The sequence below is a fragment of the Sinocyclocheilus grahami genome, unplaced genomic scaffold (assembly GCF_001515645.1).
Source record: "Sinocyclocheilus grahami isolate Dianchi unplaced genomic scaffold, SAMN03320097.WGS_v1.1 scaffold41.1, whole genome shotgun sequence".
NCBI lineage: Eukaryota > Metazoa > Chordata > Actinopteri > Cypriniformes > Cyprinidae > Sinocyclocheilus > Sinocyclocheilus grahami.
Genome location: NW_015505220.1, coordinates 1395810 through 1413247, shown reverse-complemented (window position 1 = coordinate 1413247; position 17438 = coordinate 1395810). Strand labels below are relative to the sequence as shown.

Below are 17438 nucleotides of genomic sequence, written 5' to 3'. Positions count from 1 at the left end.
AGATGGAGAACGAGGCGTCTAAAGAGGAGGTGAAGGAGGTGCTGCAGGCCCTGGAGGAGCTTGCAGTTAACTATGATCAGAAGAGTCAGGAGGTTGAGGACAAGTCCAAGGAGTTTGAAGCCCTAAATGAAGAGCTCAACCAGAAATCTGTGAGGAGAAACTCGTCATTAAAAACACCATTTTCTTCACTATTGTTTAATTCACTTTCACCGAAAAGTTGTAAGTTACTTTTGCTTGAACATTTTCTTCTCTCTTTTTGTCTAGACATCAAGTTAGATTCAAATCTTTAGAAGACACATAAAATCTAATGTTGTTAAAGTGCCCCTATTATGCCTTTTCGAATATTACCTTTCATGCAGTGTGTCATGTAGCTGTATGTGAACATAAACTATCTGCAAAGTTGTGAAGCCGACAGTGCGCGATAAATAAAGTTATTGTCTATCAAAAAAAAAAAAAAGTCGTCTCGCAATCGCCTAAACGAGTCATCAGGAATTCAAATCTTATTCTGTTACGGCTCTGCGTCACGAAGTAACACATTTGTGTATTGTCTGCCCACGTACTACGTCGCCAACTTGCCCGCACACAAACAGTAACATTTCCGTGTGGTTAACATCATGTTGAGAAGACGTTGTATCCTATGCTGTGAGAGTGAATTTGTTTTATCACATCTTATAATTACCACAAACTTGTTAACACTTGTCACTGAGAAACGTCCTGCTCCAGTCATGCTTGCGAATCAGTCTCTTGTCGATCAGCCAGTTCAACCGTTTCATCAGACTCCAGCTCCAATTGGTAAGGTACAATTGATACCATCTTTTCTATGTATTGACAAGTCTCCAGGGCTGTCATTCCATCATGGCAGTGTTTCGTTTCCGACACATGCTGTACGCGGTAGACCAATCCAGAGCCAATCTCTACGGCTCTGGACCAATCACAAAGGACTGCGCCATCTGACCAATCACAGCAGTGAAGGCTCACGGAAAGGAGGGATTTAGAGAGACTGATTCTTTGAACTGCTTGGCACTAGTCGTTTACGAATCATTTAGAAATGAGGTAAAATTTAATCTATTTTTTGAGAAAACTAACATGTTTTTGACCTTGCATGCATGTAAACCTGTTTTAGGAGACTCCTAAAACAATATGTGACCTTGGACCACAAAACCAGTCATAAGGGTCAATTTTTTAAAATTGAGATTTATACATCATCTGAAAGTAGAATAAATAAGCTTTCCATTGATGTATGGTTTGTTAGGATAGGACAATATTTGGCCGAGATACAACTATTTGTATATCTGGAATCTGAGGGTGCAAAAAAAATCGAAATATTGAGAAAATCGCCTTTAAAGTTGTCCAAATGAAGTTCGTAGCAATGCATATTACTAATCAAAAATTAAGTTTTGATATATTTACGGTAGGCAAATTACAAAATATATTCATGGGACATGATCTTTACTTAATATCCTAAAGATTTTTGGCATAAAAGAAAAATCGTTAATTTTGACCCATATAATGTTTTTTTTTGGCTATTGCTAAAAATATACCCCAGCGACTTAAGACTGGTTGTGGTCCAGGGTCACATATTAGCAACCTTAAAAATGGCATAATAGGGGCACTTTAATAGTAGTAATTATAATAATGTTCATAATTAACATTACAATAGATAAAACATTAATTATATTTAAAATGATGTAATAATATATTTAATGTGACAGGGTAACTATATCAGTTCAAGACAGTAATTTTAAGGAATGTCTTGGTACTGGTTGCTGATCTGAGCTGTCTGTTGTTGCAGAGCGTTCTTGCATCTATCGACTCTGAGCTGCAGAAACTGAAGGAAATGACCAACCATCAGAAGAAGAGAGTCACTGAGATGATGTCATCACTGCTTAAAGACCTGGCAGAGATTGGCATCGCCGTAGGCAGCAATGACATTAAGGTAAAAAGGCAAAAAAACAAAGTTGTTGCATTAGCCTCTCTCGCTTATATACACACACATATGCATATTTTTTTTTTCTTTTTCCTTATGAAACAGTTTTTTTCCCCTTTAATATTTTGTCTCTTCATCTTTGCTTTTTATTTTCCTCTTCCTTTGCACTATTTTAACTGTTCACCCTCCTCTCTAACCTCAATTATTTCTCTTTCTTTCTCTGTCTGCGTTTTGTCTCAGCAGCATGAGGGTGGAGGTCTCATTGATGAAGAGTTCACAGTGGCTCGTCTGTACATCAGTAAGATGAAGTCGGAGGTGAAGACTCTGGTGAAACGCAGCAAACAGCTGGAAAGCGCTCAGACTGAGAGCAACAAGAAGATGGATGAGAACGAGAAAGAGCTCGCAGCCTGTCAGCTCCGTATCTCTCAGGTAAATGCAAGAATGTCAAGATAAAGCAAGAGTAGTTCATCCAAAAGTCTTATAACATTTCAAACTTGTTTTAGTTTCTTTTACTGAACATAAAAGAGCGTTTACACAGCTCTTCGCCTAGTAAAACCAGTCTTATGTTTATTAGATCATTAATGTATGACTAGCTAAATGGAAACACCACATGCTCTCCATTACAACACTAGCATGGCATTTATAGGAAGCTTTAAAAAGATCCTAAACGCAGCAAACAGCTGGAAAGCGCTCAGACTGAGAGCAACAAGAAGATGGATGAGAACGAGAAAGAGCTCGCAGCCTGTCAGCTCCGTATCTCTCAGGTAAATGCAAGAATGTCAAGATAAAGCAAGAGTAGTTCATCCAAAAGTCTTATAACATTTCAAACTTGTTTTAGTTTCTTTTACTGAACATAAAAGAGCGTTTACACAGCTCTTCGCCTAGTAAAACCAGTCTTATGTTTATTAGATCATTAATGCATGACTGTAGCTAAATGGAAACACCACATGCTCTCCATTACAACACTAGCATGGCATTTACAGGAAGCTTTAAAAAGATCCTGAGATTTATTTCTGTGTTTGTCTACAGTATGAAGCAAAGATCAAGTCCCTGACAGAGTATCTGCAAAACATTGAACAGAAGAAGAGACAGCTAGAGGAGAACGTCGACTCTCTCAATGAGGAACTGGTCAAACTCAGCGCACAGGGTACAAATACACACACATGCTTTTCTTTCCTCTCATAAATGCATTTTAATGCCCATATAAAAAACTGTGTGGCCCAGACAGACCAACTTTTACTGCCCTCTTGTGGTGAGACTGCATTGGGTGTGAAAGAAGTTGTGATGAAGTTTATTTTCCCTTGTGCAGAGAAAGTTCATGCCATGGAGAAGGAGGATGAGATACAAAGTGCTAATGAAGTCAAGGTAAGCATTTTATAACAACATATTAATTGCTGCATAATGATTTTTCCAGACATATTTAGTCTTGCCAATTAAACTCTATTCTGCAGTTGAAACATTTAGATCGCAAGACTCAGAAAGGGGGCTTTTGAGAGCTGTTAAATTTATTTTAAAAGAGAGTTTGTAATTCATAGTTTCTTTCTATGCGTGATTGGACAGGTTGCAGTTGAGCAGCAGATTCAGAACCACAGAGAAGCTCATCAGAAACAGCTGAGCAGCCTGAGAGACGAGCTGGAGACCAAGGAGAAACTCATCACTGAGCTGCAGGAGTAAGACATAAACATACACATCTTCAGGCACTGAATCAAGGCCACATGGGCTCATTTTTCCTCTCTTTGTTTTCTGGCTGCAGTCAGAACCAGAAGATCATGTTGGAGCAAGAGCGCTTGAAGGTGGAGCATGAGAAACTCAAAGCCACTGACCAGGAGAAGAGCCGCAAACTGCACGAGCTCACGTACGACACGCAATGAACATGCAGAGGTTTGAGAAGTAGTCTGTATGCTAATGCTAAAATATGTTTACAGGGTGATGCAGGACAGAAGGGAACAGGCCAGACAGGATCTCAAAGGCCTGGAGGAGACCGTGGTAGGTCATTTTCTTCAGTGCATGAGAGATGTTTCTTGCATCTTCGTATGCATGTGTGCACGCTCTTGATTTCTCTCTTCTCCTCAGGCCAAAGAGCTGCAGACTCTTCATAACCTGAGGAAACTCTTTGTTCAGGATCTGGCCACACGGGTGAAGAAGGTACAACCGTTGTGTACACATTCTTCTCTTAATTACTCCAGATACTTAAATAGATTCAATGTGGATATTTTTTTTGAAATTATAATGACCGAGCCTGAGCTATGGTTACTATTAAAAGCTAAACATTAGATTGTTGATGGGTTTATAGGTTCTTGTGTATAGCTGTCTTTTTTAAAACACATTTTCTGTTGATTAAGTTCCTATTGAAGTTTTAATTTATTTGTAGTATTTTACATTTATTTATCCATTTATTTATTATAATTCTTAAATGATTTTATGAATTAGTTTACTTTTATTTTTAATGTTTTTATTACTGTTATTAGAATTGTATTACTATTTTATTTTTATTATTATTTTATTTGTTATTGATTATCTTTATCTTTTCTTTTTTTTATTTAGGGCTAGTAGCCTTTGGTTTATGTCGCTGCCATCAAAGCTAATAGACGTCATAAAACTCCAGTTATGGCTTTATCGACCACTCTCTATCGACCCTGAATTATGCATTTACATATTTTTCAGAGCGCAGAGATGGACTCAGATGACACCGGCGGCAGTGCGGCGCAAAAACAGAAGATCTCATTCCTTGAGAACAACCTTGAGCAGCTCACTAAAGTGCACAAGCAGGTAAACACACACTCAAAACATCACCATGGGCGTACTCTCAAAACACACACACGCTCACTGTCATCTTTCTTTCCTTTGTCCAGCTGGTGCGTGATAACGCTGACCTGCGCTGTGAGCTGCCCAAGCTGGAGAAGCGCTTGCGGGCGACAGCGGAGCGCGTAAAGGCTCTGGAGTCTGCGCTCAAAGAGGCCAAAGAGAACGCAGCCCGTGACCGCAAACGCTACCAACAGGAGGTGGACCGCATCAAAGAGGCCGTCAGAGCCAAGAACATGGCCCGCAGAGGACACTCCGCACAGATCGGTTAGCACACACAAACACACACTTTTAAAAAAAGTGCTGCTGTTAGATTCAGCCAAGTGCTTACGGAAGGCACGTGTCTTTTGACATTTTGTCTTGGGTAGGTTTGAAGAGATTATACTATAACAGAGGAACAGTAAAAGTTGTTGAATGCTACAAAGATGCGTGTCACCTTTTTTAGGGATGTTAGTAGATTAAAATGATTAAGCCTGGTGCATCTCGTGATTTCTTTGAGTTTAACACAATTAATGGCCAGTTTTGAAGCTTTTCAGTTTGTTGTCATCTTTTAAAACAACTTTTAGGCATTAAACAACTGGGCGTCTTAAATGAAACTACTAATAATCACACACTATCAGACTTTTCAAGTTGTTCCATCAGCTCAAATTATTAAACCTGTTTGATTTTCTCTGACTAAATGGAATCATAATCTAAAGCTAAAAAATTGGAGTCTGTGCCCATAATAAACTAGGTGAAAAACGGTCAACTCTGAATGCCCAGAACTTGCAGACTAGCATTGATTCGTCCAGGCTGTAGTAGATTAAAATGATTAAGCCTGGTGCATCTCGTGATTTCTTTGAGTTTAACACAATTAATGGCCAGTTTTGAAGCTTTTCAGTTTGTTGTCATCTTTTAAAACCACTTTTAGGCATTAAACAACTGGGCGTCTTAAATGAAACTACTAATAATCACACACTATCAGACCTTTCAAGTTGTTCCATCAGCTCAAATTATTAAACCTGTTTGATTTTCTCTGACTAAATGGAATCATAATCTAAAGCTAAAAAATTGGAGTCTGTGCCCATAATAAACTAGGTGAAAAACGGTCAACTCTGAATGCCCAGAACTTGCAGACTAGTCTGTGCAATCTAGAAAAAATCTGTGCACTAGAAGTCTTAGTGTATTCCAGTCTTTTAGGAGCGATTTTTGATTGATAGATTTAGTAGATTAATTTAGTAAACAATCAAAAGTTGTTTTCTGGCTTGACTAACTAGTCATTTCCTCCTATCACAGCCAAGCCAATCAGACCCGGTCAGCCCCCTGTCGCCTCTCCCACCCACCCCAATGTCAACCGCTTAGGGGCGGGGCTCTTCCAGAACAACCAATCAGTGGGCATCCGTGGTGGAGGCGTAGTCAAACAGTAAAATAAGTGAGTACATGCTGCAAAATACTTGTCACATTATGCAGGTAAAATGGGAAAGTATCTTTCTCCTTTTTCACCCTCTGTCTCTCTCTTTGTCACTCTTTCCAGCTGTCGAATGCTGAATTTAAGCCCAGTAACCCCAGCTGAAGCTGATATCACCCCAAAAAGCTGAACAGGCATTCTGCTTGACTAACTAGTCATTTCCTCCTATCACAGCCAAGCCAATCAGACCCGGTCAGCCCCCTGTCGCCTCTCCCACCCATCCCAATGTCAACCGCTTAGGGGCGGGGCTCTTCCAGAACAACCAATCAGTGGGCATCCGTGGTGGAGGCGTAGTCAAACAGTAAAATAAGTGAGTACATGCTGCAAAATACTTGTCACATTATGCAGGTAAAATGGAAAAGTATCTTTCTCCTTTTTCACCCTCTATGTCTCTCTCTTTGTCACTCTTTCCAGCTCTCGAATGCTGAATTTAAGCCCAGTAGCCCCAGCTGAAGCTGATATCACCCCAAAAAGCTGAACAGGCATTCCACAGCACAGGAGGGTTCAATACTATACATATGAAAATGAATATAAGTATATATATATGTGTATGAAACATGAAATACTATCCCCGTCTGGGCTGTACAGATGTTCATCCATTCTTGTCTCTTATATCTTCCCTTTAAAAATATAAAGAAAACTTAAAAAAAAAAAAAAAAGACAGGCTTTTGCACCAGTGGACACGTGTGTATGGAAATGATCGCATCCCGCCCTTGTCCCCTTTAGAGACATCCTCTTAACTTAGTGTCATTTTGTTGGAGTGAGGTTTGTGCGATGGTCAGACAGCCATTGAAGTCACATTATACCTACACTCCTGAGTTTTTACCTTTTGATTTGATTTTACTTGCGTTTTGGGACAGTTTAGTCCATTATAGGGTCCATATTTTAAAGTTTTGTGACTGAATCTTCAGTGATTTGAGCATTGCAAACAACCCAAGGAAACCCACACATCATTTAGTTCTGGCTCACACAACCAAAATGCGATTGTGGAACGTCTGCTGTGGTTTTGGCTGCATTGTGATTTTGCGTTTGCTTATATCGACCTGCTGATTGGCTCTCTACAGTTCCAATGCTTTTCATTCAGCACAACGTTACTGCCTTTCATTGACTCGTGTTAATGGGTGGGGCCTATTTAACGGTGGGTGGGGTTTATTTAATCATTTTGTCTCACTTGCAACTAGGTAATATTGTTTTATTTATTTCTGTTTTATTATAGACTAGGGATTTTGCTGTTCATTTTCTTTTGTTGATCTTTTTTAAAGTTTTTTCTTGATAAGTATATGTAGATTCCAGTGTACTTGGTTTCCATTGTCCTCTGTTTTTCCGTGTATTTGGATCCAGATCCTACTAGGTGTCCTGTGTAAATGACTGTAGTACTGTAGTAGCAGGGGAATATTGAAGATGGTGTTTTACGACCTTTTGTGTGCAATATGAATCTGGTGTAGTGCACGTTTCGCAGTACTGAAGAAAAGCGACGGAGAGGAAATGAAAACCGCACTCAACAGTCCTCCCATTTTATTTCATTGTTTAATGCTCATTTGTCTAACGGTTGTCTTGTTCGCTAATCTTTTAAAAGCACTTTAAAATGTTACCATCTCAATTGAAAACCGCACTTGTTGAAAACGGAAAATTTGCATCTCAAACATCAAATTCCTCACTGAATTTTATAATTATTGTTATTGAGGAGCTTCTGCAGGAGGTCATGTGTTTTGAAGACGGTATCATTGTTTTTTTTGTATTTCATTTTGCCTTGAATCTGCATTTTTAACAGTTGCTGGGGAAAGCGCTCCGTTTAAATGGCTCTAATGGAAAGATGTAATGATGATCAGATAATGTGTACAGTTGGTTCTTCAGAGTGTGTAGATTGAATTGCTGTGTATATTTCCTTCAGTTGCTTACTGTAGGCAAGTTTTCACCCCTTGACATGAAACGCAAATAAAGTATAGGGTAAAACACACTGAGTTTGTTTGTTTGTTGTCTTGAGAGTTGGATGCTAAGCCGTCTTCATTTTTTATTGCTGGAATTTATCTTCCGGGAATGACCTTATGGTTGAATTTAGGGATTGTAATGGTTATATATTGCTGCAGATATATTATGAAAGATGTAGAACCACGTGTAGCCATATGTCCTCAGGCTTACAGGGGGAAAAAAGTACTGGGACTTAATATTACATTTAATTTAGTTACTTTGGTCAATGCATGAAAGGACCAAGTGAGGGAAGCGTTGAAAAAGAAATGCAGTTTTCTTGGATTTATCGAGCCTGTGCTTATTAATGTAATAACCATTCTAAAAAGATAATGTTTTTAAAATGATGTAACTTTGTGCGCCTTACTGTACTTGGTTAATACATATTCTACCTATGTGTGTCTATTTTTACACAACTTTTAAAAACATAAAAATTGTACTGTAAATATCTCTCTCATACATGCATGCATGCATACATATATGAAACACTTTAAAATGTTTTTTTTATGTATTTGGGAAATAAATTAATATTGTAATTATGGAAATCTCCCGCTGATTTGCTTCTCAAGAAACATCAGTGTTGAAGAAAATCATAGAAAAGCAATTGTGCTGCTTTATATTTTTTTAAATCGTATATATTAGAAACTCGTTAGGCTAACAATACAGTGAAATCACTTGATGAAAACTTTACCTTGTACATTTTTTAAAAAGGGAAAAAATTAAATTTTTAATGAAAAATGACTTTTAAAGAAAATATTATTCAGTAATGCTTTGTTTTCATTAAGACATTTCACAAATGTTTCAGAAAAGACCTGGCAGATAAACAGAAGAACTCTTTGCTCCTGTCAGTGTGGTGAAATTTTGCATTGGTGCAGATAAAAGTGATTCGGTTTTGACTGATGATATTATTAGAGCACTTGAGGAAAGTGGTATCACTTTACACTTTAATGCCAGACCCCACACACACACACACACACTCACACTAGTGACTCAGCAACAGACTCTTGCCCTACGATCTGCACCAAGCGAAACTCTCCACACAGACACCATTGCATATAAACAACTTAGAGCTTGCTTCACAATAACTCTTATAAATAGACCACCGACTATCCAAACGGGGATTTCCGTTGATACCCAGTGCACAGCAGTGATTGTGTAACAACCAGAGAGCTGCAGACCAGACACAGAGAGGAAGGACAACATCCAGAAAACTACCATAATGTCAGACGATCAACCCTCTTCACCTTCCAGCGACTCCTTGTGCCCAGGCTGCCAGGCTGAAGGGTCGCTGCTGCTGCCCTGTGGACACACTCTGTGCCAGGCTTGCCTGCAGCTGTGTCAGGATGAGCTGGGACAGGACGGGCCGGGCTGTACCGAGTGCTACGGCCGCGAGCTGCTGGACAGCGTGCTGAAGGGGCTGCTCGACTCGCTGTTTCAAGGGCAGCCGCGGCGGGTGGGAAACGGTGTGGAGGGCGGAGAGATGGCGGAGGATGGAGATCTGTGCAGACAGCATGGAGAGAGACTGACTCAGTACTGTATGGAGGACGAGGAGCTGATCTGTGATCAGTGTCAGGGAGAGGAACATGAAGCTCACGAATGCAGCGCTATAGAAGAGGCCACACAAGAGTGTAAGGTGAGAAACATACTTTAGCATTTGAGTTATTCAACATGAGAAGTTAAGAGAAGTGTCAGGTAAAATATTTTATGATGATTGGAGCAACTGTCATCAAAAGTTTGCATGATTCTAGTGATTACCTATACTTGGCCATTTTGAGTTTATCAGGCAATAAACAAAGGCTTTGATAAATCTTCCGATACTTTGCCCTTTTGAGGTTTCAAGCATGTAATTGAGTGTTATCTTAAATTATTGTACCATGTCCAGTTTTGAGTTCAAATTGTAATTGCAGTCTAGTAATATTATAAAATGTTTAAAAGACTATTAAAATATATATTTATATTTTTGTTTATTTAAATAATGTAATACATATTTATAAAAATAAAAATATAATGTAATATATAGTGCTGTCAAACGATTAATCACATCCAAAATAAAGTTTTTGTTTGCATAATGTGTGTGTACTGTGTATATATAAATATATACACAGTACACACACATTATGCAAACAAACTGCATGTATATATTTAAGAAAAAAATGTTGCGTTTATATATTAAATATATATATATATATATAATAAAAATTATGAATATAAATGTATACATGTAAACATTTTCTAAATATATGCTGTATGTGTGTGTATTTATATATACATAATAAATATACACAGTACACACATATATTATGTAAACAAAAACTTTTTTGGGATGTGATTAAGCGTTTGGCAGCACTAGTAATATATAGTTGGTATTTTGATATTACATTTTTATTATTTAGTGAATTTTGAGTAAATATTAATAAAAATCAATAAAAAAAAATAAAAATCACATTCATGTATGATAAATTGCGTGTGTTCCTCATTTGTAAGTTGCTTTAAATAAATGTAACTGTTAAATGTATACATATATAAGTAAATGTAGCACTGATTAACCTATAAATTGACCAATATTTGGCTATTTTTGAGGTTTCCAGCAGATAATCATGTATATCGTTTAGTGATAGACTGATATATCTGCTAGGATGATAATTCATCCAATATTTTGGCATTTTGAAGTTTATATCATGAAATTTTGGGTAATCTCAAATTATTGTGCAGTGTCCAGTTTTGAGTTCAAAATGTAATAATAGTCTTGTTAATATTATAACAAATATAAAAAAACTTTAAAATATAATAAAATATATTTTTATTTATTTTTAAATATATGTTAATACATATTTTATGAGTATTTTAAAATAAGTAATTTATTGTGAATTTTGAGTAAATCTTGTTTGATAAATCATCTGCTAAATAAATGTCATAGCAATTGACCGATAAATTGGCCGATATTTGGCCACTTTGAGTTTTTTGAGATAATCAAGACTTTTAGTGATAGACCGATATACAGTCGTGGTCAGAATTATTGGCACCCTTGGTAAATATGATCAAAGAAGGCTGTGAAAATAAATCTGCATTGCTAATCATTTTGATCTTTTAATAATAAAATTCACATATCACATAAAAACAAAAACCTTTCATTGGATAAGAATTTAAAATGGAGGGAAGTATCATTATGACAAACATGTTTTTCTCAAATACACGTTGGACACAATTATTGGTACCCCTAGAAATTCTTATGAGTAAAATGTGAAATATATTCCCATTCATATTCACAATTTTGAGCATACCAGAGTGATTATGAACATGAAATTATCCAGCCATGGCTTCCTGTTTCACAGAAATATAAACAGGAGGGAAAACAAAGGCCAAATTCCCTTAATCATCCATCACAATGAGAAAAACCAAAGAATATATTTCTGATGTGCAGCAAAAGATAATTGAGCTTCACAAATTAGTGAAGTGACTTTAAGAAAAGAGCTAGAGCAGTGAAAATTCCCATTTCCACCATCAGGGCAATAATTAAGAATTTCCAATCAACAGCAGCATATTCTGTTGTCAGACACGACTGGAACTTCAAATGGGACTGGCTTCTATAGTCAGATGTAACTAAAAAAATAGCTTTTTAGCAACACACACTCAAGATGGGTTTGGTGCACACAGGGATAAAAAGATATAAAAAGTTAATATAAACAAATTATACTGCTGTATTTTTAATGTTGTGGGCCTATATTTCTGCTGGAGGTCCTGGACATCTTGTTTAGATACATGGCATCATTGATTCTATCAAATACCAACAGATAAAAAATCTAAAAGTGACTGACTCTGTTAGAAATCTTATAATGGGCCATGTTTGGATCTTCCAACTGTACAATAATCCAAACACAAACCTCAAAAACAACACAAAAATGGGTCACTGAGCACAAAACCAAGCTTCTGCTATGGCCATTCCAGTTCCCTGAGCTGAACCCTATAGAAAATGAGTGTGGTGAACTGAAGAGGAGAAGCACCATCATGGAGCTGGGAATCTAAAGGGTCTGGAGTGATTCTGGATGAAGGAATTGTCTCTGATCTCTTGTCAGGTGTTCTCTAACCTCATCAAGCATTATAGGAGAAAACTCAGAGCTGTTATTATGCCAAATGGAGGTTTCAAAAAGTATTGAATAAAAGGGTGCCGTGTGTCCAATGTGTATTAGAGAAAAACATTTATGTCATCATGATATTTCCTCCCATTTTAAATTCTTATTCTCCAGTGAAAGGTTAAATTTATGTGAATTTTTAAAATAAAAGATCAAAATGATTAATGCAGATTTATTTTCACAGCCTCCTTTGATCATATTTACCAAGGGTGCCAATAATTCTGACCACGACTGTATCTGCTGATTAATCATCCAAACTTTGGCCATCTTGAGTTCTAGCATGCAATTTGGTATAGTTTTGAGTGCAAAATTTAATGAGTCTTGTTAATAAATCTATACATACATCTATATATATATATACATATAAAAAACATATATATATATGTGTGATATAAATAAATCATTTTTGAGTAAATCAATTTATAAAAACATTTTTATACTTTTTTCCCCCGTTTTTTCGAAAGTTGTTTCCATTATTAACTAAATAACTATTTTATAACTAAAGATAAAAGAGTGGCACTAAATTGCAGGATTGAATCCCAGTAAGTTTTGGTTCTGTTATATCACTATGTTTTTATTCTGCATGATGTATAGTTTCAGATGAACAGCGAGAACTGACAGTAACTCACTTTGTTCTCAGAGGGAGCTGAGAGCAGCTCTCAGACCCCTGCAGGAGAAACTGGAGATGCTAAACACAGCCAAGCAAACCAGCCAGGAAACTTCAGAACACATCAGGGTAACATCTCAGAGTCAAAAGATCAACGCAAGCCAACTTTAACAGGATATTCAGGCTGTTTTGGGACTTTTGCATGTTTTAACAGAACCGTTTTAGAACTCAAGAGAATTTGATGCATACAATGTAAGCATGACATGATACTATTCATGTGACTATGCACTACAGTAATTAGTTATTTAATCACTCTCTAACTACATTTTTAAACATTTTGCACAAACACATCAAGGTGGCAATATTTTCTGAGAGTCTCTCCACCCTCTGGACAGAGCCAGGCCCAGAACACTGTGCGTCTGATAAAGGAGAACTTTGAAAAGCTCCATCAGTTCCTGCATGATGAGGAGATCTCCATGCTGAGAGCTCTGAGTGAGGAAGAGGAGAAGAAGAGCCAGAAGATGAAGGAGAAGATGGACAAACTGACAGATGAGATCATGACCTTAAGAGAAGCCATTAGTTCAACAGAAGAGGCCATGAGCGCTGATGACATGGCATTTCTGAAGGTAGCAAAATAAGTATATTATTTTAATAGTAGTGATGACAAGAAACGTCAGATTCCTTTGATTAAACATGCATATCAACTCAAGTCTAAGAAAAACTGAAGCAGCACATTTTCTGAAAACCTTCTGATCCTTCTGTTACAGAACTACAAGAAGACTACAGAACGGTAAAAATATCTGTCTGTCTGTTATTTAACACTAAATAAACCGAGGCAGAGTGATTGGTTTAGCAGTTTAGCAGCCGGCAGTCACAAGACTACTTACACAAAAAGTCCATTTGACATGCAACATTAACGTGAGGCTCATTGTCAGTTTCAGATGAACCTAAGTTCTTCTCTGTTTGTGTCCCAGGATGGACTGCACCGTTCAGGATCCAGTGGAAATCTCTGGAGCTTTGATTGATGTGGCCAAACACATCGGCTCGCTCCAGTTCAGAGTGTGGGAGAAGATGCAGACCGCCGTCACGTACAGTAAGAGCAAAGCCATCTGTTTTTTTATATAGAAAATATATATATATTAAGCTTAGTTTCTGGATGAAATATGTAGAAATTAGGGAGTAGGAATGATTAAAAATAGATTAAAACTGTCACTGTACCCTTTGTCTCACAAACCCAGATTTTTGACATGTATCTGGTTTGACTAGTCTTTATGCATCCTTTAGTGGCGAGTAATTCTGAAATTGAATAAAGTTAAATAAAATAAAAGGTCCTTTAGTTAAATATTAGTTCACCAGTTAACTAATATTTAATGTTCAGATGTTACTGCAGCAGAAGAGGCCATGAACATTGATGATATGCCATTTTTGAAGGTAGAGAAGCAAATCAAGAATACTTCCTATTATTTTAGTATTGACTGAAAGAAATTTCCTATTCTTCATATTCCTTTGGTTAAATATTTAGATATTACATGCAATGCAATGCAATCAAAATAAATATATACTCAACACTAACTCGAAGTTTCCTTTAAAATAAAAATTAAGTTTAGACTGTAAAAATGTGTTCAAAATTAACAAGTACAGCGAAAATTGGTTTCTACACCATTTCCCCCCCAATTAATTACAAAGTAATGGCAAGTAACACATAAAATAAATAAGTAAATAAATGTTATAAACACTGATCTTTTTGTTACAGAACTACAAGACATCACAACATTCTTTGATGTGGGTAAATCTGTAATTGATAATAAAATAAAATGACGTACATTTTTTAAAAATACAATACAATAAAAAAAAAAAATATATATATATATATAAAATCAAAGTTTCCATTAAATAAAATAAAAAAAACAGTGTCAGCTGTATTTTATGTTCAAAAGTAACAAATACACTAAAAATATTTAGTGTAAAAATAATTTTTCACAATTAATTATAAAGAAATAGCAAGCTTGGTTTTGAGAGTTTAGTCTTTGCAACTTCAGGGATCTTATCTATGCACAATCAGCTTGTAACACTCCAAAGAGAAAGGAAAACTTGAAATCGCATCATATGACCCCTTTAAATTAAACATAATATGCTGAAGTAGAAAGACTGAATGGTATTTTCACGTGAAACCTACTCCAATAATCTTTTTAGTTTTTTTACAGTGTAGCTCCTGATTATTTCACAAACTAGAATTTACATTTTTGTTTATGAATATCCAGTTTCAATCACTTGCAACTGCCTCAAAACTGATCTTGCCAGTGACTAAACTCGGAATACCTGTCAAACCTTCAGCTCCCGTGATCCTCGACCCCAACACCGCAGACGTCTGCGTGGCTCTGTCCGACGACCTCACCACCATCCGCTACACGGAGGAAGAGCAGCAGGTCCCGGACAACCCCGAGCGCTTCTGCTTCTACGACTGCGCCCTGGGCTCCGAGGGCTTGGGCTCCGGCCGGCACAGCTGGGACGTGGAGGTGGGCGACTGCAGCGAGTGGGCGCTGGGGGTGGTGAAAGAAAGCGTGCAGCGTAAAGAGTGGTTCCCGCCGAGCCCCGAGCGCGGCATGTGGACCATCTGCCTGTACGGAGGAGAGTACAGCGCGCGGTCGGCCACCAGCGCTCCTCTGACACTCAAGAAGAAACCTCAGAAGATTCGGGTTCAGCTCGACTGGGAGGCCGGCAGAGTCATGTTCTCGGACGCCGGAGACAACTCTCTGCTCTACAAGTATAAGCACAAGTTTACGGAACAAGTGTTTCCGTATTTCTCCAATACATGTAAAAGACATCCTCTGCATATTTTAGCGGAGAAGGTGTCTGTGTACACGGAGTAACTCAACAGACATTTCATTATCGACACTTTTCTGAGCCGGAAGGACTGAGGTAGTACAAGAATGACTTAAAGGGATGGTTCACCCAAAAATGGAGTGGGGGTACAATCTTCAACTGGCTGGCAGGAGCTGCCACTGACAGTCTCCAGTCAGACTTTTTAAGCTATGAGTATGCCTATGCGTTCCCCACCACTCCTGCTGCAAGGAAATGCATAATTTTATTATTGTGAATATGTTCTTTTGAACGTATTTTTAATATAATATAGGTTTAAGGAGGTTTAATTAGTAGTCTAATGGCCGTGATCCCGGTTGGTGGGTCCCTGCCGCTTCCGTCCAGCCAGCTGCCAGTTTAATGACTCTTACTGCAATGAAATGAATTGTTTTATTATTATTAATGTATTCTTCTGAATGTACTCTTTAATATCATAGGCGTATAAGGGAGGTTTATCCTGAATAAAGGAGACAAATGGCCGTAACTCAAATAACCGTGATCCGGACTGGTGGGTTACTGCCGCTTCAGTGCAGCCAGACATTTTCAGCTCCGAATTGAACGGGTTCCATATCACTCCATAAAACATAGAATATGTAAAAGAATAGTCATATGAACAGATGTACAATAAAACATTTATATTATTATTCCCGTATAGAGTGGAAGGAGAGCAACATAAATCTGCCATAAAGACAGTGGTAGAGAACGCGTTAAACTCGGAGCGCTCTTGCGGCTGTCTGACTGATCCGCCAGTGGATCTTGTTAAGGCATACTGCCAGCCAGCCAGCCACTGACAGGTCACGTGACCTGCCACTGGCAGCTGCCACCAACCACTGACAGGTCACGTGACTTGCCACTGGCAGCTGCAACCAACCACTGGCAGGTCACGTGACCTGTCAGTGGCGGCTCCTGCCAGCCAGTTGAAGATTGAACCCCTACTGCAAAAATGACAATTCTGACATAATTTACTCAACCTGTATGAATTTCTTATGCTGAACACAAAAGAAGATATTTTGAAGCATGTGGGGAACCAAACAGTTGACAATAGCTTCTTTCTTTTTTTCAGGTAACAATTTTCATTTTTGGGTGAACTATCGTTATAACAAGCATAGGCTACACTACCGCTTTTTAAGGAAATCAATTTTTTTTTTTATTCAGCAAGGATGCATTAAATTGATCCGAAGTCGCAGTATGTTTAGTGTAAATTATTTTCTTTTGAGCTTATCAAAGAAATCTGAAAAAAAAAAGTTTTCACAAAAATATTATTCAGCAAAAGTTTTCAACATTGATGATAAAAATGTTTCTTGAGCAGTAAATCAGCATATTAGATTGATTTCTGATAGATAGGTTGATTTCTTATTTTAAATTGTTATAATATTTTAAAATATCAGCGTTGTTTTTGCAGATTAGTTTCTATAAATGGTGTTTTGGGGGGTTTGAGTTTATAGTGTGTGCATAGTTTTTATTTAATTTTTAAAAATGTGATTTTTCATTATATGAAAGTCACTTTGTCTTAAAGTAGGCTACTATTCTGACATTTGGGAAATATTTTGTTTAAATGTTTTTGTGAAGTCTCTAAGTCTAAATCTTTTCAAGGCTGCATTTATTTCATCAAAACACAGTAAAACAGCAATATTGCAAAATGTTATTACAATTTAAATAACTTTTTTTTTGTAATTTCTATGCATTTATTCCTGTGATCAA

The 17438-nt window shown here is 37.3% G+C and overlaps 2 protein-coding genes and 1 long non-coding RNA gene across 3 annotated transcripts in view; all 3 read left to right on the top strand.

Moving 5' to 3' along the window:
* The window catches only part of kif5bb (kinesin family member 5B, b), a 32283-nt gene extending 25968 nt beyond the window's left edge, over positions 1-6315 (top strand). The window contains exons 16-26 of the mRNA XM_016267936.1: positions 2171-2356; positions 2957-3074; positions 3237-3292; positions 3488-3597; positions 3681-3782; positions 3853-3913; positions 4001-4072; positions 4592-4696; positions 4780-4996; positions 6005-6140; positions 6243-6315. Of these exons, the coding sequence (XP_016123422.1) occupies positions 2171-2356; positions 2957-3074; positions 3237-3292; positions 3488-3597; positions 3681-3782; positions 3853-3913; positions 4001-4072; positions 4592-4696; positions 4780-4996; positions 6005-6135 (1158 nt within the window). The 3' untranslated portion in view covers positions 6136-6140; positions 6243-6315. The remainder of the gene's footprint in view (positions 1-2170; positions 2357-2956; positions 3075-3236; positions 3293-3487; positions 3598-3680; positions 3783-3852; positions 3914-4000; positions 4073-4591; positions 4697-4779; positions 4997-6004; positions 6141-6242) is intronic.
* Positions 6316-6351: 36 nt separating this feature from the next.
* On the top strand, positions 6352-6805 carry LOC107582191 (uncharacterized). The gene is made up of 2 exons (XR_001608918.1): positions 6352-6486; positions 6591-6805. It is a non-coding gene; the product is annotated as an uncharacterized lncRNA (long non-coding RNA).
* Positions 6806-9158: 2353 nt separating this feature from the next.
* On the top strand, positions 9159-15828 carry LOC107582211 (E3 ubiquitin-protein ligase TRIM39). Its single transcript, XM_016267960.1, has 6 exons — positions 9159-9774; positions 12912-13007; positions 13274-13504; positions 13646-13668; positions 13853-13971; positions 15213-15828. Exons 1-6 carry the CDS (start codon positions 9361-9363, stop codon positions 15746-15748), a joined length of 1419 nt encoding a protein of 472 aa, XP_016123446.1. The 5' UTR covers positions 9159-9360; the 3' UTR covers positions 15749-15828.
* Positions 15829-17438: the final 1610 nt, after the last annotated feature.

What these genes read in the sequence shown, in the direction of transcription:
- LOC107582211 (XM_016267960.1), top strand. Translation starts at nt 9,361, where the DNA reads ATGTCAGACGATCAACCCTCTTCACCTTCCAGCGACTCCTTGTGCCCA. An exon ending in AGGCCACACAAGAGTGTAAG is followed by an intron (nt 9,775 to 12,911) that starts GTGAGAAACATA and finishes CTTTGTTCTCAG; the next exon opens with AGGGAGCTGAGAGCAGCTCT. An exon ending in GCAGACCGCCGTCACGTACA is followed by an intron (nt 13,972 to 15,212) that starts GTAAGAGCAAAG and finishes TCAAACCTTCAG; the next exon opens with CTCCCGTGATCCTCGACCCC.